At 40.6% G+C, this 22,077-nt stretch overlaps 1 protein-coding gene across 1 annotated transcript in view; it reads right to left on the reverse strand.

Annotated features, from left to right (window-relative positions):
- Window positions 1–22,077, reverse strand: part of LOC116333758 — a 141,027-nt gene that overhangs the window by 51,816 nt on the left and 67,134 nt on the right. The window contains exons 4-5 of the mRNA XM_039602680.1: window positions 11,265–11,384; window positions 6,320–6,487 (exon numbers count right to left, since the gene is read on the reverse strand). Of these exons, the coding sequence (XP_039458614.1) occupies window positions 6,320–6,487; window positions 11,265–11,384 (288 nt within the window). The remainder of the gene's footprint in view (window positions 1–6,319; window positions 6,488–11,264; window positions 11,385–22,077) is intronic.

The following is a 22,077-nucleotide window of genomic DNA, read 5'->3' on the forward strand; positions in this document are numbered from 1 at the left end:
CCACTATACTGTTTGATTTTCATCACAGGGCTCAGCTTTTTATTCATATTCTCTCCTTTTTGATTTCTTTATCGATATATAACTGGAGTAAAAAATGTAGCAAATTCTGTCTGCTGGCAAGGATTTTGTGATGAATTGTTGAAGCCTCCTGAAGAGCTTTTAGTAAATTCAGGATGTGGGGAGAGATTTCTCAAACTACTTTATCCAAGGTCAAAAATGAGATCTCAAGCTTGAATTCAACCAAGCACAAGTGAGACATCGAGACGTTTGCAAGTGGACCTTGAATTGTGTATATATTGTCAATATATAACTCCATGAATAATCACAGGGAACCTGAGGCTACCTTCCACTTCCCTTTCAAATACACAAGTTAGATGATAAAAATTTAGGAGGTGAGATCAAAGTGCAATGTTCCCAAAGCTGCATTTGTGCCTGGAAGATAAACGTTACATCTTATACACTGTAATGTACACCTATAAATACTTTACGCACATACATGATTGAGTTACATGAATACAGTAAAACAGTGTTCTCAGCTAACACTAATATTAAGTCCATCAGTATGTGATTATTATAATGAAATGAAATGATCCCCGTTTTCCATCTAACATGCATCCCTGTGTTTTCTAATACACTGCAGTGTTCTAATGCAACAGGCAGAACTGGGTCATGTTTATTTTTGTGTTCGTGAGATGTCAAAGGCAGGTGTTTGCACATCTGTGCTTTCCTTTTCTTTGTTCTGTCTTTTATGTGTCATTTCCTCAGGTGTAGAAAATGCTACAGGGCAATATTTGCATTTAATTTTGATAGCGTGTGTGAAAGGTTTTTTAAAACAAAATGAGGTTGAAAAGGTAAAGGTTGGATGATTTTGATAACGTTTTAAAAGTTTAATATTATTTTTTTTAAAGGCTTTGAGAAAAAAAGGGCATCTTAAAATTCTAGCCATGTTTCCCTCCCTTATCGAGCGGTAGGACTTTAAAAAAAAGGGGTTATGTGTTAATAAATAAAGTGGTCATCTTATTTTTAGGTACTCTTCCAGCCGTTGAGCTAGCCTCTTTTTCAATTTATACCAGGGAGAATTCAGCTTGGAGTACACACAGCCATAAATTATTCAGCTATAGTAAACATGGGAAAACATGTCTGAATAAATGACTACATGGAAACAAGGGTATGAAATTTCAAATCAGCCCTCAAACAACACCACTATGGTCCTGCTACAAATTATATGAAGCTGTGGAAGCCCTATCGTCTTTGCCGGATTTCCACAGGAGTAGAAAATCATTTACTAAAGCAGTCCTGAAGCGGGGTGACACAGAGTTAATTATTTGCGTTTGATACCCAGTACCCATGTTTACTTTCACACAATTACTCATCCATGTATTCCACTTTGCACCGGCATAATTAACAGCTTAATCAGGAAAAGAGCTGATGTGAAATGAGACAGTAACAGACAGCCGTCTGGCTTGTTAACGACGCGTCGCTGAAAACAAACATTTTTCAGTTTACTCTCTGACGTGTCAGACGGGTATTCCCAGTATTAACACTTATAAGTGGAATGATGTTTCTGGGATAAAAACTCTATAAGTCTGGATTCGTGTCAGGAGGCTACTGAAAACAATTACTCGCTGCTTTTGCGTTGTTGCCGTACACAACTGTTCAAAAAGCGCTTTGTCTTTAAAAATTTGATATGGATGGGTCTAAAATTAAATCCCTGCACCACAGAACTAAAATCTAAAAGAAACAAGGTCCTGTCCAAATACATTTGGAGCATAATGCATGCCATTTGATAAAGAGTGTTTAGAGCGTTATGTTTGCCAGTGAAGCATCTGAAAATATCCCACAATCTCCGCTAATCATTTAGACAAAAAAAACTACAATCTGCACCGTAGCCTACTTTCCCTTTGCTATACTGCCTCCTCCGGGCACAAGAAATCCCCCGATGGCTTTCAAAACTGAACACACAACAAACCCACTTAGTTCCTAAAATCATGTTTTGGATAGTGAGAAATTCAAGGGCTCTGTGAAGAGACGAGCCCACAAAGCAGGCTGCTTTTTTTCCTTCTTGTTAAGGCTATAATGTACAGCCAATACCTGGTTCATACGCGCCAGTGTAATCCTCTCCCTTTGCTAAATGCCACAAGGAATAAGCAGTGTTGACCTTGGGAGACGCGGGGGCCGGATTTGAGGGTGTCTTTTTAAAAGCCTGGGTGTGTAATTGAGTAGAGCGGCGGGGTGGCAGGCTTTGATGGTGTTCGCGCAAGCACAAGAGAGCGTGAGTGCGTGAGGGGGAAGGAAAAAAAGGCAAGCAGAGGCTCAGGGATACACACAGACATACAGAAAAACGTGGGAATATGTGGTCTGTTTGCACACCGAGACATCCACACAGATTCTCTAGGTTACGTGTAGGTTAACATCGGCGCATTCAGCAAAGCAAACTCATACAGGGAGTCATCAGAAGAACATGAGGAGGTAATAGCCAACAGATTTTGGTGCACGGTGAAGGTTTAAAGGAGCTACCGGCACCATGAGACTCCTCATCACCCAGAAAGATCAAAACAAGCCTCAGGTCCAAAACACCATCCTTGATGGAGGTTCAACTCAGTTAGCAAATCTGCTACTCCAGTACATCATTACCCCAATTTTGGCAAAGCTTTTATCAAATAGCACACCATCCTGTGCAAGTAATGCATGTGGAACGTAGACTGAAAAAATATATTGTTATATCCTGAAGTGCTTCTTTGCAGGAGCAAAAGGGACTTACAGGTGGGGCAATAGATGGAGAAGAGTGAAGCAATAACAAGCAAAAGCACAGGCCCTTGGTGTTGCCAGGTGTCCTTTGGCATTAGTGTCTTAAGAGACTGGACAAGGCAACACTAAACAACAGAAGTCCATAAACGTTCTCAAAAGGTCCAACTTAGGAGACGGAGGGTTTAGGTTGTGGGAGTAGTGCTGTGGTTTGTTTTTATTGTTTTAACTTGCTGCTTACCCCCTGGTTTCATTCACTGTTTAGATTCAGCCACTAAAAACTAACTGATTAAGTTCGAAACAGGACGTTGTTTGGGTTAAAACATGTCCTTGTACACTGAGAAATTGCATTTACCAAATGGGTTTGGATGTGAGACCAAGGAGTACTTTACACGTGTTCATATTTGATGAGATATTTGATGGCTGTCACAAAAGAGAAGTAGTTGACACTCCAGGAGGGAGACCTGGCTAAAGGGACAGGTGCGTGTCACTGCTCTACATTCACCAAGAACATATTGTGGATTTACTCACTACTCATTAAAAAAAGATGACCAGGTGGTGCTTTAACAGAGGCTGTTACACAGGTTAGAACGTACTACTTGGGAAGCGTATGAGTAAGCCATCAGTTATTCTATATTACCTCAAATGACACTGAAGCTAACGTAGCAAGCTAAGCTACAAAAGCCTTTCAAAAATATTACATTTTAAGCTACGTTTAAAAAAAATGACTTTAAATGAACCAAATTGATGAATAAAAGTATCAGTGAGACAGATCTGCAGTTCATTTAAATTCTGTATTTAACAAGAGGTGCTCTCACAGCTCCAAAACCTTGGCAATTTGGCAACAAAAACAATGAAGCTCATGAATTTTTCAAAGCACAGTCATGGCACAGGCCAAGCTCCTGAGTCTGGATTCCAAGAATTGGTACGTGATGTCACTGTCATATGGAAGCGGTTCTGTCAGCTTTACCTGCATATCCGTGTTCGGTGAAGGAGTCATGCATTCATCTCGAGTTTTCCATCAGATTTTAGCAGAAAGCTTCCCTGTGCCTCCTGTGGTTTCTGATATACTACTGCACTTTCCCCCCATGCTGTTTGATTTAGAAAACAGTGACTTTTTCAGCACAGCACAGAGAAATGCAAACTAGTTATACTGCTACTAAGATTGTAACTCAGATCTAAACACACTGTTATGATCGGCATACATATCGACAGCCATTATTGACAAATAAAATGTCTAAATATTACCAAGAAATATTAAAATCCCACTACCATGTGAGCTAAAATCCTTATTCTGACAATGAAATTATATGAAATCCATTTAATTATAAGTTTCTGACTCAGTGACTTGTATGAAAACTGGGAGAAGCTCAACAACAAGCAATTGCTGTATCTTTCAAACTTAATGTCTGAGTATGCTTGGTTCAATCACACACAATCTCATTTAAAATGACTTTGCCTTCAATTTCATTTATAGAAAAGAATTTCAAATTGTAGTCACTCCTATTTTACAACAGCCTTCAGATCACACCGAAGCTCAATCACTTTTTCAAAGTTCTCATGAAAAGAAAAAATGTGTAAGAATGCAACTGCTATGCCAAAGATGCTTTATGCTGTTATTTCTATCTATCTATCTATCTATCTATCTATCTATCTATCTATCTATCTATCTATCTATCTATCTATCTATCTATTTCATTAACACTTTTAGTAAAGTAACTTACAGTACTGTACAGTCTTGAGGCGATCCTCTTTTCTCCACATATTGCTAAGAAAATGGGAACTATGGATCAACCCAAGGCCAAGATGCATCCCTCAGTTCTTGTTTCAGGTCTTTGCTGAATTTTTTAATACCTCTTAAGGACATGACTGTCATACATAGTTGATCTGTTTTAGATTGATTCTTTTGTCCTCCACTTGAGCAGTTCCTACTGATTTTTTTATTTACATAATGCACACTATGCTGAGATACGCCAAGTATTCAGCTAACAGTTCTTGTTACCAAAATACTGCTTTATATGTGTCACACTGTGATAGATTCTTGGTACATGTTTATAGATACAACTGAAGAAACTATCCTACAGATACAATTTAAAATTGGTTCTTTGCTAAGTTGTCTTTGATGTATAGACACAAAACTGGCTCATTACTTGAGTGATGTTTCTTTTTACAGGCTTTGATGATTCATGGCTCAGTGTTAAGTGATAGCACATATTATTAAATAAATACATAAACCTTCTAAAAGTGGTCAGTATAAGGACTGGACTGAAAATGAGTGGAAATCAGCAAATATCCAAAGAAAAGCTTTGAAAGACCCTCAGAAAGCTGAAGGGCTACTGATCAAGACCACTTTAAAAATTGCAAGAAAGTCAAGGTCCTTGGAAGTAAACTATGCATAGTACTGTATGGTTCCTACCAGCTCCTCTACAGCAGTCATACAAAAGTGATTTCCCAACTCCTGTCCTCGTCACTTTAATTGGAAGAAGGTCAGCAATTAAACTGGAGGAGACGGAGCTGCTTAGACGAGAAATGGCAGAAAGGACGACCTTAAGTAAAGTATGAGGAGAACCCTGGCGACCAAGGCCACATGATTCTCTTGATCATTCACAGGAGGCCTAACTAGCTTGTCCGTTTGAGGGTATGAAAGAACACACCTCCCATTCTTTTGGTGACATCCAAAAAAGAATTAATTAATCCCAGCCTCTTATTCACATCAGTCTAGTGCATGCAAAACGAGAGGCAGAAGATCAGCGCTGCCTCCTATTTCAAAGAATGATTAACATTATGATCGGCAACAGGACAATAATATCTAATAACCCATCTTGATTAGATCATCTTCACCATTATGCCAACCGCTAATTTGGTCTATATTTTGTTTAATCCACAAGAGTAAAGCCTAATTTGATTTCATTTATCAAAAACATATTTCATAGGCTACAAGTAGGAAAGACCTATCACATCTATGATTTTTACTAAAACGATGTCATGATTGCAAACAGTGAAATTCAGTTAACCGTATTCAAAGTTATTAGGAAGCCAATTAGGGTTTCCTACATTGACATACTGTCAGATTGTCTGATATAATCTGACAGTGTAGCTGCTGTTGGAAATAGTAGCCGATCTATCATAGCAGAGGCAAGCTAAATCCATGGCTGAATGTTTGATGAGGTACTTTGCAGCCCTGCAGGAATCTCCTCTGCCTGACTGCTGCTGTGAAAATCCTGACAGGACCTGCAGGTCAGAAAGGTCCGACAACTCTTCTGCCTTCTGGTGCAAAACAAACATGGTGTTTATGCTGTTATGCAGCCCACTGTTTGTTTCCTCTTCATCCCTTCCCTATATCGGAAGCTAGAAACTTTACACAGGCATAACAAAATGGTTAAAAGTACACACAGTTATTTTACACTGGCTGATGGCTCCACTGTTCGTGAGCAGTGGGGCAGTATGTACAGTAATCGTGCATGTATGTGAGATGTGATGCACTCTCTGCAGCAGTAATTTTCCCCAGACTGCTGCCTCTCTATTCCTGTTCTATATTTTATTTGGTAGCGGTATGAGCCGCTGAGTTACTCACTCTGTGTGAAGCGTGGTGGGTTGTCATTAACATCAGTAAGCCTGACGGTTACAGTGGTGGTCCCAGATAATCCTCCTAGGTGCCCCCCCATGTCTTTAGCCTGAAGCACCACCAGGTACTGGTCCTGGGTCTCCCTGTCCATATCGGGTACAGCCGTTCGTAGAATACCTGGAGAAAACACACATAGGGTAGCATCACGATGACCATGAACCTTGGTTTCTACTACTTGGCAACAAATGATCGCAATACATCTGCGTGAGACTGAAACTCTTTTGTGATCAATATTTATAACTTTATGATTAACTGAACTTTCTGGCTTTAAAAATATAAAATATAGACATTTGAAGGCACCACTTTCTAATAAGGCATAGCTTTGGGAGTTTACAAGTGGTGGTTAATTTGACCGTTTGCAGTAAAATCCACATGCTGTGATCAGTCTTTAAGAACTGCGTTAATGTAATAAGTCTTTATTGATGACTGAGTCAGAACCGCCAATAGATCTGACAAGAACTAAATGTCCTATGAAGTGGTAAATTAATAATCGTAACAGACACCGTAACCTTTTATTAATGACTTATTAACATTTATAACAACAGATCTGACTTCCCGTTATGAACTGAGAAAGTCATGACCCTTTATTAAAGACTTCATCAACAGTTAGACATGTTAGGAAGTCATTAATGAAAGGTCATTCTTGATTTCCAGTATGCCATTTAGCCTTCAGGTATAAATGTTATATAATACGGTTTGGTCCTGATGGTCTGTGACTCTTATTTAAAAATCTAAGTACTGGTCATTCCATTAGAGTCACATAAAAACTAATTAGCAGTGTTGCCAGTTTTGAAAAGTACACATTCCCGCAAACGTAAACAATGTACATGCAAAATGAAACAAATGTATCACAAAAAGGTCACAAGCCAGCAGAAAAATACCACTCAGTTGATTTTATTGCAAAAGAATGTCCACTTGTTAACAGGTCATACATAACCCCCAAAAATAAAACAGCCCACTTTTTATGTGAAAGGGCAAGAATGTCAGCTCCGGCTTTCTATAAAATGCTTGGTCACAGTGATGTATTCCTCAGGCTCACATTTGTGAGATTTATCCATGATGACGTCGCTCTGTGAGCACGACACAACCACAGTCCTTTTGCACGAGCACTGAAAAAAATGTCAAGTGTGTGCCGCCTGAAGAATGCACTGCCTGGATATTCCTTCACAGCAGTCAAGATGAAATAAAATGGGGTGGGAATTGTCAAATGTTGCTCACTTGTAGCAGAGAATGACAAAATCAACACTCACTTTCTTCCTTTTACAGCCGCTAATCATTTGTAGTTTTATGTAGTTAGCTATAAAAAAAATAGTATTACAGTAAATGGACCACTTGAATCCCCATGCAAATGTTAATGCAATCAAACTACCATCAGGCCTCTGCAAAATATAGGTAAAGTGCTAGATTAATGACTAATTTCTGAATTATTCATTGCACCCTCTGTAAATCAGGTGGGCTAACCCGTGCAAGTTTATTTTGTATATTTTGCAGATAAATACAGTCATGTGAAAACAATCTTTTCATAGGACTCTATGCAGACCTGTGAAAAACATCATCAGAGCTTCCATAGAAATTAAGAGGGTAAGTAACAGCTAGGTGCCGCTAATCAAATGCTCATTGGTAACTAATCATTGGCACCTCTGTAGCTGTTTTGGCAGTTTGCTGGTCTGGAGCATTGAGGTTAATGCAATGCCACAATCTTCCCAGGAGTGTCTGCTGGACAGATTAGACAAAGGCAGAGCCTTTTGGCCATGACACACAGGACAACACTTGGAGCAGACCAATCATTGCATATCTGCACAAACACTTGTTAAGCATGGTGGTGGAGGGTTGATGATTTGGGCTTGTTTTCCAACCACAGGACCTGGGCACCTTTCGGTCATTGACTTAACCATGAACTACTCTTTATATCAAAGTATTCTGGAGTCAAACGTGAGGCCAAATGTTGTCCAAAACTGGGTCATGCAACAAGGCAACGATCTCAAGCACAGCAGTAAATCTACAACAGAATAACATTAAGGTGTTGCAATGAGCCGGTCAAAGTTTAGATCTCAACCTGACTGAAATGCTGCAGTGGGACTTTAAGCTGCGCATAAACAAATAATGCTGCAAAGAGGAGTGGGCCAAAATGTCTCCACAATGATCTGTGAGACAGATAAAATCATCCAGCTGCTGCTTAAGGTAGTTTTACAAACTACTGAATCACGAGCCGTATTTAATTTCTCACAGGACTGCACAGAGCCCTTTGAAAACATTCTTTTCACTTGACTGTATGTGTAACTATTCTCATAAATGATCAATTTAAAAGTCCTGACATCCACCTATCAAGTTACTTTTACAATGCACTTAAATAAATTGAGCAAGGTTCTGTTATGTGTTTAGAAGGTTTAGACACCAACAAGCGAGCTTTAAAACAAATAAGGTAAAAAAAAAACACCATAAAAAAGTAGAGGAAAGCACAAAGAACAACCTGGGAACATGAGGAGAAGTGGAGGGCAAACAGATGGACGGACAACTGACCGAGGGGGAGAGAAAACTGTCAAGCGCACAAAAAAGTAAAAGATATCAAAGCAAAACAAAAAAACTATGAAAGTATGAAAAAACTAACACAGAGACAAACAGGAGGGCAGTGACAGAGGAGCATGGCAGACGCGGTGAAAGGAAAACATTAGGAAACACAACAAATGATATCAAGTTCATTCAAACTTTACACAAACAGCATGGCAGCACCTTCAACAAATAAACTTGCTTTAATTTTAGATGGTGGCATCTCTGTTGGTACTGTGGTTTACTCATCCTTCCCATGACAACAGAAATGTAATTTTACTGGTGTACTTAAACGCAACACAACACACCAGTTTATGGCATATAAAATTCAGCTTACGACACAATAAATTATAAAGTTACCACTTATGTTAGCAGTTGTTTTATCATCTCCAAAGCAATCCTCAGTTTGTTTCTGTGTTAAAAGCCCGTAATTTGAGTTTAATCGAAGTGTTTTTAAAGTTCTGCTTTGCCCTTTCAAAGCGTGTTGGACGATATCGACGTACGCCGTCACCGAGCTGCTTTTCCTGACAATGTGGCAGTTTTTCTGACATTTTGGAGACACTCACTTTCCATTTGACAGCTACAATATATAACTTAATGTCCCGTTGAAGGCGCACAGAAACACACGTACATAAACAGATATGTGAAAAGGGGGCTCATCTGGAAAAGACAAATCACCACGCTGCAGCAGATAGACATGCTGACAGAGCATAAAATCACGTTCTGTGTCTCATGCTCTTTAGCGGCACACAAAGACGAATCATTTACTCGCGTTCGACATCGATCACCTCCCCCGTGTAAATGACCTCATTCTGCTACATGTGATTGGATGTTGCACATCAAATTCTGCCCGCTCTCGCCCAGCATCCACCAAAAAACACCGGCCTGGATGACTTGGCAGCTCAAGGTGAATCACATTCAGCGCGGGCTGTTTTGAATGCTAACGAACGAACAGGCAGAAATATGTCGAGCTTTCTGAGCAGAATTCATAAACAAACAAAGTAAATGTATGAGCGAACGCGCTCGCCTCTGAGTGCACATTCTGAAAAAGACCCTCGGTGATGGAACCGACGAGAAATGGGGGGTGATTGAAAAAAGGGAGATAGGGAGTAGAGAGGAGAGCGGACATGTTCGGAATGCTGAAGCTCTTCTGAAAGCACAGTGTCACGGCTAATACACACTGTGTGGAATTAGGCTTATATTTCAAAGAGTCCTGCAGCTCCCTTTGGTTATTTGAGAGGTCCTCACGTGCCGAGGCAATCAATTACCAGGCATTGACATTCAATGAGCAAAACACGAGTGCTGGCCACCTGTGACTGTGTGGGCAAAATAAACGCTCACTTGGAGGCTCTCACTTCTACAGGCAGACAGAAAAAAAAAAAACTCTGAACAAGTTGATAGATATGGAGTTTTACTGTGAAACTTAATGTCTCTTCAATGCGCGCTGCCTATCAAAACAGCAGCTACAACATCAAGACAGTCAGAGCTCCATTTCTGAATAAACAGAGCTGAAAGTCCCCTCCAAGGTAGACTGCTAAAAAAGTAATCATCATAAAGTTAAATAAATAAATTAATAAATAAAGCGCCCTCCTCCGCCCTCAACCCCTCCACGCTCGACAATAAAACTTTTTGCCCTCAGGTGACGTGTGCGAGACTGCGACACGGTGACAACAGGCACGCCAGACGCCTTCTTCAAGCCCTTTTGTAATCTGCCCTGCATCAGAGATCATGAGCCTTCGCTGACGTGTGTCTTTAAACGCGTCTTTTTCGCTTTTGCTTCACCCAGAAATAATAATATTAGGCTGTTGTTCGGCACACGCAGCCTGGCGGCGTGAATACATTTCTGCCAGCTCATGCTGGAGCGAACCGCAGAGGGGGAGAGGTGGAGGTGGGGGGGCGGCAGGGGTGTGCTTGAAAGAGCAAGTGTGTGTGTGTTTGATGGGGCACAAGTGGGAAAAGGGGAAGAGAGAAAGATGGATGACTAAGTGTGACAAGAGAATGGGAGTTGCACTGGGGGGAAGTGTTGCTTTCAGTGTGTGTGTGTGTGTGTGTGAAAGTCAGAGACATGTTTCTGTACTCATGCATGCAGCTCCACGGGTTCCCCAGTGTTTCACTCCACCTGTGTCTCACACACACCTGCACGAACACGTGTGCGCCTCCTTAGGCCGTCACACAGCACAGACATGTCGGCTACTGTGAAGACCGAGCTCAGCTGTTCGCTCCTGAACATCTTGCGCGTATGTCGCTTTCCTGCTGCATGCGTGCGTGTTTGCCTTCTGACATCTGCGCATCTTTTACATTCGTCCACCCACGTGTGTTACACGCAAACGCACATAAGCACGCTCACCTGTCTGGGGATCGACAGAGAAGTACTGCTGGCCCTGCACCAGTGTGTACACTAGCTTGGCGCTGTTCCCATACGTCGGGTCATCAGCATCTGTCGCCGTCACCTGGATTATAGACGTGCCTGCGGGGAGGGCAGAGGAGGAAGGAAGGAGGGAGGAAGGACAAAGGGGAAATAAAGAAAAGGAGGAGAAAAGAAGAAGAGAAAGGAAATAAGCAACAAAACAAGCCAGAGCTGGAGCTAAGTGGACAGACTACAGCGGTACTTTAAGAGCATAAGAAAGCATTATATCAAGACAACCTCCACTCTTCTCTCCCACTCCTTCTTTTTCAATCTCTCTCCGTCAGCAGCGTGACAAATACTTTATCCTTCCCCCCCACCCACCCACACACACACACACACACACACACACACTCCTTCATCTCTCTTGTCGCTCACCTTCCTCTCCTCCACTCCCTCCCCCCTTTGATTCCCTCTGTCTCACTTCATTTCTCTTCATCTCTGTCTGCAATTCCCGTTTGCTTCCTCTCTCAATCGGACTGTCTGTCCCTTCAACAGGCCTCCCTCCCTCTCTCACCCTCTCCTAAATCTTCTTTCTACGGCTCTTGCTGAGTCAATTTGCCAGGAGATTTTTTTGGGGGGTATATTTTCAACAAAAAATGAAACTGTATGAATATATGAAGTGTAAACACTTTTCATATATCATGTATTTATATGGTGCATGTCTGTATTTATACATAAGTGTATGGGGAATGACTTCTTCCAACGGTACTCAGAGGCAGCTGAGATGGAGGAGGAAGAAGTGGATTTGAGGGAGCAGCTTCTATTCTATATTTGATCAAAGCCTTGAGAGAATCACTATGGAAGAAAAAAACAAAACAAAAAGCCAACCACCACCACCACCACCACCACCAACAGCAACAACAACAAACGTGCAGTTTAAAGTATGTGTGTGCTTGCGTAGGGAGAGCAGAAAGGGGGGCATGAGATCAACCGGTTACTGATCCATTGTGGGTAGTTAAGAATCAGAGCGGTTATTGACAGAAAGCAGATGTAAAGCATGTAAGCGCTGCACCTCAGAGAGCTAAAGACTGATGGGAGAGAGGTTTTGTTTGTTTCAAAGAAGATATAGTGTGGATTCAGTTAGTCATGCAGTCGCACATGTAAAAACAAAAGATCATTTCAGTTTGTTACAACTAGGATCTCATTTTATAGCTCTTCTCATCTATAGTAGAAAGTAACTAAGTACAGGTACATTTGACATATTTTTACTGATGTACTTCAACATTTTTCCCCTTATACTTTGCCATATTAGCAAAGCTCAAGCTTAGTAGGACGTGTCTTACTTTCTACTTGACTGAACTGGTTTCACAGCAAGATTTTACTCAAAATAACATAACATGAGCTTCGACAATACTGCCACAACATGTCGTGTTTATGGACTTTATAGTTTTGTTTGTTTTTGATTCTTAGTTTGTATTCCTGCTTATAGTTCTGTTCATATTGCTGGTTTGTTCCATTTTCAGTTCCCGTTTTTTTAGAGCTTATTTTTCATTTTCTTGTGTCAGTTAAGTTAATTCGTGTTTGTTTTTCAGTTCAGTTATCATGTGTCTCATTTTCCCTGACTTTATGCACCTGTGTGTCCAACCTGGTGTTTAAGTCTGACATCATTAGCTGTTTCTGGGTCCAAACTCGGCTTTAAAGTCAAACGAACACCGCGGCGTCACTGAGAGTTACAAACTGTCTAAATTCTTTCATCTTTAATAACATGATCAGCGTTGCTGAGCTTTAAAATGAACAGTGGTAATAAAAACCAAGAGAGCCCAACAGTGACCACTGCCTTTTTGTTCAGGGGCTTGTTCAGATTAAATAGAACAAGATACAAAACATTAGAATATGTGATGTTAAAATCACAGCAGCCTTAATAAATGCAGAGTAGTTTGGACCCGGAAGCAGGGTTCATACGTTATCACTTAAAGACTGGATTCCCATTATTTTCTTTCTTTAGGATTATTTCTACAGACTAGCATTAAAAGTATGCTTGAGTTGAGCCCCCACCCGCCAGAATCTGAGAACCACTGGGCTCAAGTGGAAACTTCTGAACAGTTTCAAAATTTCTATGAAAACTGATATACTGCCAAAAGTATGTAACCTTCTTTAAAGACTTCTTTAAAGAACAAAGATCAATTAAAGTCTGAGCTTCACAACAAATGTTTGAGGAGATAAATAGACAAAACGCTTTCAAAGGGCTTCAGACAAAGTTTCGAGTGCACTGATTCAAAAGATTCAAGACCGTTGTTGCCCTCCACAGGAGAGATCACAGCAAGAGCAAGGCATAGTGTGGGAGGTCAGTGATTATCCAAAGGTAATCTGTAACCAGCTAAAGGTCTTTCTCACACTGGCTAATGTTCATATTCATGAGTTCAAGAGAGCACTGAAATCTGAATGTGTGCATAGCTTGGCTGCAGTGAGAAAGATACTGCTCTCCTAAAACAGAAGCTGCTGCCTGTCTGTTGTTTTCCAAAGATCACGAGAACAAACCTGCAGGTTTTTGGAATAATGCAACAAATTTTGGTTTAAATAAGACACTTCATGTTTGGAGAAAGAAAGACACAATAATCCATCATAAGAACCTTATCCCACCTGCAGTTACTGTCATCTGTATCAGTTTGATGGTTTAGGTCTGTTTTTTTCCATTTGTGCCAGGACGGCTTACCTTCAATAGGGGAAGCAATGAATTTTGAATTCCACCAGCGATTTCTTAAAGAAAATGTCAGGAGATTTGCCTGCGAACTGAATCTCAAGAGAAAGTGAGTCATGAAGTAAGACAATGACCCTCAGCCAAAGATTAGTGAAAGAAGAATAAAGCCAATGGTTTGGAACGACCAAGTCAAAGTCCTGACCTTAATCCAATAGAAATGTTTTGGAATGAGCTGAAGGAAGCAGGAAACCCGCCAACATTAAACGCAGAAGCTGTCGGGTACGAAGAAACAGGCAAAATCTCCTCTAAGTACTGATCGATAGTTACCAGAAACATTTATTGGCGACTACAATTTCTACACAAGGGGTTCACACAAAGATGCTTTTACTTATCACAAATATGTATTATTGTATCATTTTTATCAAAAAACTAAAAGACAAAGAATAAGATTTTGTATCATTTTAACTGGCTCATCTCAACACATTTTTAAATTTTAAAGGGGTTTGAAGTGAAGCCACACATTACAACCACAATAATAATATAAACTGCTCAGAAAATGAAACAAAGGGAACAGCTTTTAATCAGCATCAAGTCATTTAAACTTGTGGGATATTGATCTGGTCAGTTAAGTATCAGAGGGGGTTGTTAATAAGTTTCAGCTGCTTTGGTGTTAATGACATTGTTAATGACAACATTAACATGTTAATGACAACACAATGAGTTGTCTCATTTCTCTACATGTCTCATATTTGTACCGGTAGAGGACACTGACATTTTCCCCTCCTGATATTTTTGGACTGTTTTTCACTAGTTTTGCATTTGGCTAGAGTCAGTGTCACTACTGGTAGCATGAGGTGATACCTGGACTCTACAGAGGTTGCACAGGTAGCCCAACTCCTACAGGATGGCACATGAATACGTGCCATAGCCAAAAGGTTTGCTGTGTCTCCCAGCACAGTCTCAAAAACATGGAGGAGATTCCAGGACACAGGCAGTTACTCTGGGAGAGCTGGTCAGGGCCGAAGAAGGTCCTTAACCAATCAGCAGGACCGGTATCTGCTCCTTTGTGCAAGGAGGAATAGGATGAGCACTGCCTGAGCTACAAAATGACCTCCAGCAGGACACTGGTGTGAATGTCTCTGATCAAACAATCAGGAACAGACTTCATGAGGGTGGCCTGAGGGCCCGACATCCTGACTGCTTCTAATACATCGTTTTTGTACTCTCTAGCTTGCCACATCATTATTTTCACTTTGATTTTCTGTGTTTCTTTGAATTCAGCCCTCTGTATGTTGATTTCATTTCCAGTCATCAGTATCCAGCATGATTGTCTTTTCCCATTGAGATCTGATGTGTTTTCAAAGTGTTCCTTTGATTTTTTGGCCAGTGCACAAAAATACCAAAAACATCAGTTACAGGAACACATTTTATGCTGAATGAGTAGTTTTCTTTGACAAATAGATGTCATTACATTTTATTTGCAGGCAAACAATCAATAATGTCACTCACAAACCTTCACTGAGTCAGTCGAATGGATTAACGTTTGGTCGAAGCTGCGGGCGATGTTTGCAGGAGACGCTTCCGCTAAATACGTTTGACAGGTCTGATGTGTTTGTCTAATCAGCTGGACCACTTTTTTCCCCTTTCTCCATCTCATCTGGACAGTTATCTTGACAAGTATAATTTTACAGTAAACAGAAATGACTGTGAAGCCGGCAAAAATAACAACCGAGATTAAAGAAACCGGAGTTATACCCGAGAGTTGGCGCGCATTCTAGCAAATGCTTGATTTTTGAGTGTGTTATTCATGTGCTCTACTGTCTTACAATGCAATGCCCAAAGGAAATGAAGTGGCTGCTCAGAGCGGCAAAACATTAAACAAACTGCGCGGAAGTCTGATCTTGGAAATAAGAAAAAAAATGAATTAAATGAAAACCCAACTGTATTTATTTATTTATCTATCTCAGAGTACGGCTCACCCTGCTGTGGCATTTCAAACTCTGTGGGTTGTGATTGACGCCTGCTGGCGGGTGCAGTGCAACTACATGGTAAAAATATATATATATATATAAATCTATTGTTTACCTATATCTGCTTTTAGCTTTAGTAAAAAGCCTGTAGTGTGTGTATTTTGTTTGAGGGACTGAGAGAGCAGAACAGGAGAGGAATATTTTTCTGGACCCATGTTTTCAGATGTTTGGCCATTAATTTTAATCCATTCTCACTTTTGATTTCTCTCTCCACTTCTCCCATCTTCTTGCGAGCTTGAACGTAAATTATTACAGCGCTATGTGCACTTTATGTTTCAGTTCAAAGCACTCTATTGCAGCTTCGCTCCCAGACTACAAAGCATCTGCGTCTGAATGTCTTTATGTCTTTGGCTTTCTTTTTTCATATAGATATTGCAGATAAATGCAGGAGGACATAAGGAGCTAAGGAGACCAAAATGTTTCTTTTGACAGCAGTAAAAAAAAAAAAAACTAATCAAACTCAGGGATCAAACAGTATAGTTCTGAGGTTGATGCAACAAGTGCTAGGCGGAGGCGAAGCTATTGGCATGCACCCTGCCAACCGTGCTCCATGTATACAGCCACACTCCACAAGGATCCAATATTCACAGTGCTGTGCATCCAGCTAAAAGGAGCAGACCTACAGTAGTATCAGACATCTGTCCTCTGGGGCAACAGGAACAAGACTCATTCCCCCCAGCTATATATGTCTAAGAATATTGTTTTTTTAAAATATTTATACTGAAGGTTAAACTTTAAATGTGAGTCATTCTCTTGCAATGCTGATACACATCTGACAAGATGTGTGTAACCAGTCGAGTGAATCCGACACAAAACAGTTTGCAGGAACACGTTTCGAGCAGCGGATCTGGCTCGGTTCCAGCACACCTTGCATCAGCGTCTCGTTGCAATAGATGAGACATCCTCCATCCTCTCCTCCTCCCTCCCAACCTCACCCTTAAATGCGTGATGTAACGAGTGTTTGATAGGATCCTCGCCGCAGCGTTCCTCGGTCACGCGTGCTGCAAAGCGCCTCGGTAAATATTGAATCGTCAAGTAAATATTGAATCCGTGATTGACTGAACAACTCAATCTGAAGACTGAGCTGCTGTGCGGAGCAGACGCTCATAAGGCGGCTGATAGGATTACTAAATAGTCCTCGTCTGCCTCACCCCCACATCCTCGGGCTTTGCCCCGGCAGGATGCTGACGGGGTCATTATTCTAATCTGAATTAAACAATTCAGCGCAAGAGGGACCTTGATGTTTTGGAAAACCCTCTAAGAGGCAGATGGCGAGGACATCAGGCCAAATTTGCAGAACTTTTCTAAACAAACCAGTTTAGGGGTGAATTATTTCGAATAATACCCACTTTTCTGGCAAATTCTAAAGTTTTCCTGAAAGCAATTCTGCTCGCTTTAAGAGGGAAGAGTGCCTCTCAAAGTAGAATTCATTTTCAAGGGTCTGAGCAGAGTTTAAATGGAGATTAGAGTACTTTTTGTACATACAAACTGTTTCCTACAAGCCCTCTGCAGTCATGCTTTGAATTACAATCTTAGACACTTATTGTCACTCTGAGATCTCACTGCAATATGAGTGCAAAAATCCCCCACCGCCCCTCCTAATCTCTGCCCTCTCCTCGTATTACATTCCTATTCCACACATCCCAATCACCTTACATCTTTTTCGACGGTCACAGAAATGTTATCGGGTCGCTGTGGCTGTGACATGAACTCTATCACCATGTTTCAAGTGAAAATGAAATAATTTTTTGGAATGAGGCAGATCAGGTTAGAACATACTTTCATTTTCTGGATTTCCAGTTTCATTTAAATCTCAGTTTCGGGGCTTTAAAAAAAGAAAAAAACTCCTTTCTATCCTCATGAATTCAGCTGACAAGTGTGCTGATAAACAGTGTCCCTCACATGGATGACAAAAAACAAAAACAGGAATTTCAAAACTGTGCTTTTAGATTGCGCAGCTGGTCCCCGCCGGCCGAGGTATTCGCGATTGATTTCTAATGGATTTAAAGGTGTTTGCCCCGGAAACCTACTTTTTATTGCCTTTCCACGAATGGCTGCATGTATTCATTTTTTTGAGAAATTCATCCATCCTTTATGCCACAGCAGAAGCATTTCACAACACTTTGCTTCACGAACTGGGGCTCTATTTTCCAAAATCCTTGTGCGAGTGCAATCACAGGGTACGAGCCCGGGTGGGTGTGACCAAGTAATTCTTGCCATTTTGATTCACAGCGCAGTGTGGGGAAAGAGGCTGGAGCAGTATGCATACATAATTAAGAGGCGGAATAGATTATTCACAGTTGGAGTCGAGACATGGTTTCAGTTATGGACAGTCACATCAGCTCATCATCCCGTTTTAAAGTGGATGTCAATTTCCAAATGAGCTGAGAGGAAAGTTCAGGCTGCTAGAAAACTGAGTCCCAAAGCAGCAGCGCAGAATACGCGACTCGAGTATGAATAGACGGCCTCCCTAATAGGCAGATTATCCCTCCTTTTTTTATGTTGTTCACTAAAATGTGTTTCTATTTGTACATTTGCTCGAGCGATTAAATGCTCTGTATTCAGTTACATACAGCATATTTGGTCCACATTTATATGCACACAATCAAGACCCAGCTGCATATGTTAAAACAAAAACAAAAGTCTGTTTAAGTCATTTACATGATTACATAAGCTGGGAGCTCCCCATAATAATAATAACAGCTGTATGATCTTTCTAATAGCCCACACGGTTTGACCTTTGCATAATTATATGCTGCACATCTTTTAAATCAGCAAAGATGAAACATATGTAGTGTATCAGTCCTGCCGCTGTGTGATGGCCACAGGTATTTAATCAACAAAAGGGAAAGGCCTCATACATCCTGCAAGCAGCTCTGGTGACAGTGTCATTAAAAATCAGCTATTAATCTAACTTATTACAGATTCTGCATGCTTCCCATTTAAAATGAGTTCGTATTTGCATCTGACTTTTTAGATTTTGAAGAGGTTTGTGTGACTGTGTGTGTGTGTGTGTGTGCATATCTACTGGCTGCAGCCATGAAATGTTCTCTGTCTGGTGTGAGCAGGCAGAAACAGAGATGCAATTTCATGCCAAAAAGAGTAATAAAATTGAACAGCATCAGTTGACCTGTTCACTCCTGAAAGAAAAAACTGGGAGCGAATGTGAGCACTTAACAGAAAAGTTTCACAAAAATCAAATCAAGTACTTTAAAACCGCAACTTTGTGTTTTATATATTCTGGTTCCAAGTCGTGCATTATTGAAAACGCTGTTAAAGAAAGGTAAAGCCTATATGTCCTATATGCTTTAATGTGATTTTAGCAGCACAAACGCCCTTCATCGCCTGGCCCTCGAGAAACTAGATCTAGGTGTTAGAATCTGAGAAGGGCACCAGTGAGTCCCCGGATCCTTGGATCCGGCTACATGAACACAAAGCTCCGCTGGAACAGCACAGAGAATATTTTCCTCCCAGCGGTCAATCAGGAGAGCAGATTTATAACACGAGTACATGTTTGTGCTGTTGTTTTAACAGTGCTTTTTGACTTTGAAGGGGTATAAAGCAATGATAGACACCCCATTAACATGTCATATGCATCACTGAGCTGAACATTCATTAGAAACAGAACAGGTTGTTTTTACTTAATTATATTTCAGTCTTTTAAGTGTGATAATTTGTCATTTGCTTGAGGCTTAATTCGCTGACAGTTCTGAATAGAATATCAGTTCGAGTGCACAAAAAAACTGTCAGGACTAATATTTACATCATCGGACTATTCAAACCTTCATACAGTCCTCTGACTTTTAAACAGCACGCAGGACCCAAGCTTTGACCACAAGACTGGACTTGTTTACTGTTTACTTTCACTTTGCCTTGAGATGCGCGAACAGCTTGGTCTGTTGTTGATTATTATTTTCAGTCTCCAATTCCACTTGGTCTAACTTTCTTTACTCTGCAATTGCCCCTCCCTGCAAAATGCTGGCAGTAAGACGTCTGTGCCGCAGTGTTGAATCGCTTTCATTTCTTTCAACAAATTGTGACTGAAACTGAGTCGTGTTGGAGCTGGAGCTAATATTGAACAACAGCTACTTTTACTGAAATTACTGCAATCCCCCCCTAAAAAGAGAGAAGCTGTTGGAATCGGCTGTCTATACGTGGCTTGGCACAGCTATGAAAATGGGGAAATGGGAGATTGATAGTTGGATACAATGACAACTTAGCACTTTTTGTTTCAGAAAGGCAATGTCCATGTGCAAATCAATAACCAGTCACAGTGGCTGTCATCTGCATCAAAATGCAGCCTGTTTAGATTTCTGTGCATGGCTGTCCTGTAGGCTAATTTGATCGACACAGAATTGGATATCTCAATATCTCTTCATATTTCTGGTGACATCTATGTGTTGCTGATTTTAGGCACAAACACTACTTGGTTTGAGTTAACTGTGAAAATTTATTGGTTAGGGTTAGAAATAAACCCACCATGGTTTGACTTTCATGATGGTACCAGTGTCCAGAGTTCCTCTAAATCTAGAGGTGATGACACCAGGATAGATTTGATGTGTACTTATTCAAACAGCTTCTAGAGGTTGCTTAACTTTAAAATACAAGAGTAGGTCATTCCAAGAGCTTGAGCAAACAACTAATGGGGTCGCCTCTTTGGGAAAGGGCAGTCTCTCTGAATTTTACTGTATGCAAACCAGCGTCCCTTTAATTTCACAGAAGAAACTTCACCCTGTGCATAACTTAACCTTGAAGACAAGCCGGGGTGCCCTTAATGAAAATGTGCTTGGTGCTTTATTCTTAGCAATCTTTACAAGTGTGATAATTTACCTTGAAACCCAGCACGTGAAATATAATTTCTAGCACTTGACATGAGTGTTAATGTATCTATTTATGCAGCACTGGTGCATTCACAAACATAGCTTCAATATCTCTCTATGTTCAGTGTAATTACATATTATTTGGGCTTTTGATTCAAATCTGGTTCTGGCAGCACCCAAAGACGCCATAAATGTTCAATGCTCGTGATCAAAAATCCCCCCCATGTGAAACAGGTTTGGGGGAAATCTCATCGTGTGGGACTCGAGTGCATTTTTAAGGACTTTTTGTGTTTTGAATTTGAATCTGATCACGGAAATAAATGTTTTTATGCACATTTATTAAGAAATAGTCCAATAATTGTGGGCTGGCAAGAAGAGCGGGTCCATTTTGCGAGAGACAAAAAAAACACACTCTGATAAAACATTATGCAAATGTGGACCAGTGACATCAGCATGCAGATTGCTGCTTTCTTCCTGTGGACACAGTCAGGTGATATGCAGAGCATATTAAAAAAAACAACAGCTTTCCAGATTCTTTTTAGAAGCTTTACTAAGCTCTGTAAAGGCATTAAATGCAGGATTCCGACTGTGTCTTCAGTTGTAAATAAATCCTGAGCCTGCTTAGTTTACTAAAAACTATCCACACACTGAACCTGTGCATTTAACCACAGCAGGTTTTCTCACATACAATACCCATTTGAGACTTCATCGTGATGAAGGCTAAAAGGTCTGTGCACAAAACGGTGATTCAAAGTGAACAGGATCCCTGCAGGCATTAATGTTGTGGCAGTGCTGAACTGTATAAAGACTGTATGGCTGCAGCTGTCAAAATCCTCAAAAAGACTCCTCTGGCTACATTAATATGCTCATTATATTTCAAATATTAGCTCATGCTCACAAGGAAGTGATTTTCATAATTGGTGTTTATAATACATTGGATCTAACAGAGGTTTTAAATTTCTGTCTTTAGTGTTCAATTTAAAGACAATAATTGATAAAAACCTCACTTTTTCATAGCATAATTGGCATATCTTTGCAGGGCCATACAGACCACAAATTCAAGGCTGTTGAATTAAATTCTTTCCGACGATTCAGCCCCGGGAGATAGAACTAATAAAACATACTGTCTAGCTGTGGTCAAGTGGGACATCCATCATTTAAGGGCCTGACAGCAGTCACTGGCTGCTACAATATTCTGATTAAACAGTAAACCAATAAAATGCTTCAGCCTCTGTTTGTATACAGAATGTAAGTTCAATAGCCCA

The sequence above is a fragment of the Oreochromis aureus genome, linkage group 18 (genome assembly GCF_013358895.1).
Source record: "Oreochromis aureus strain Israel breed Guangdong linkage group 18, ZZ_aureus, whole genome shotgun sequence".
NCBI lineage: Eukaryota > Metazoa > Chordata > Actinopteri > Cichliformes > Cichlidae > Oreochromis > Oreochromis aureus.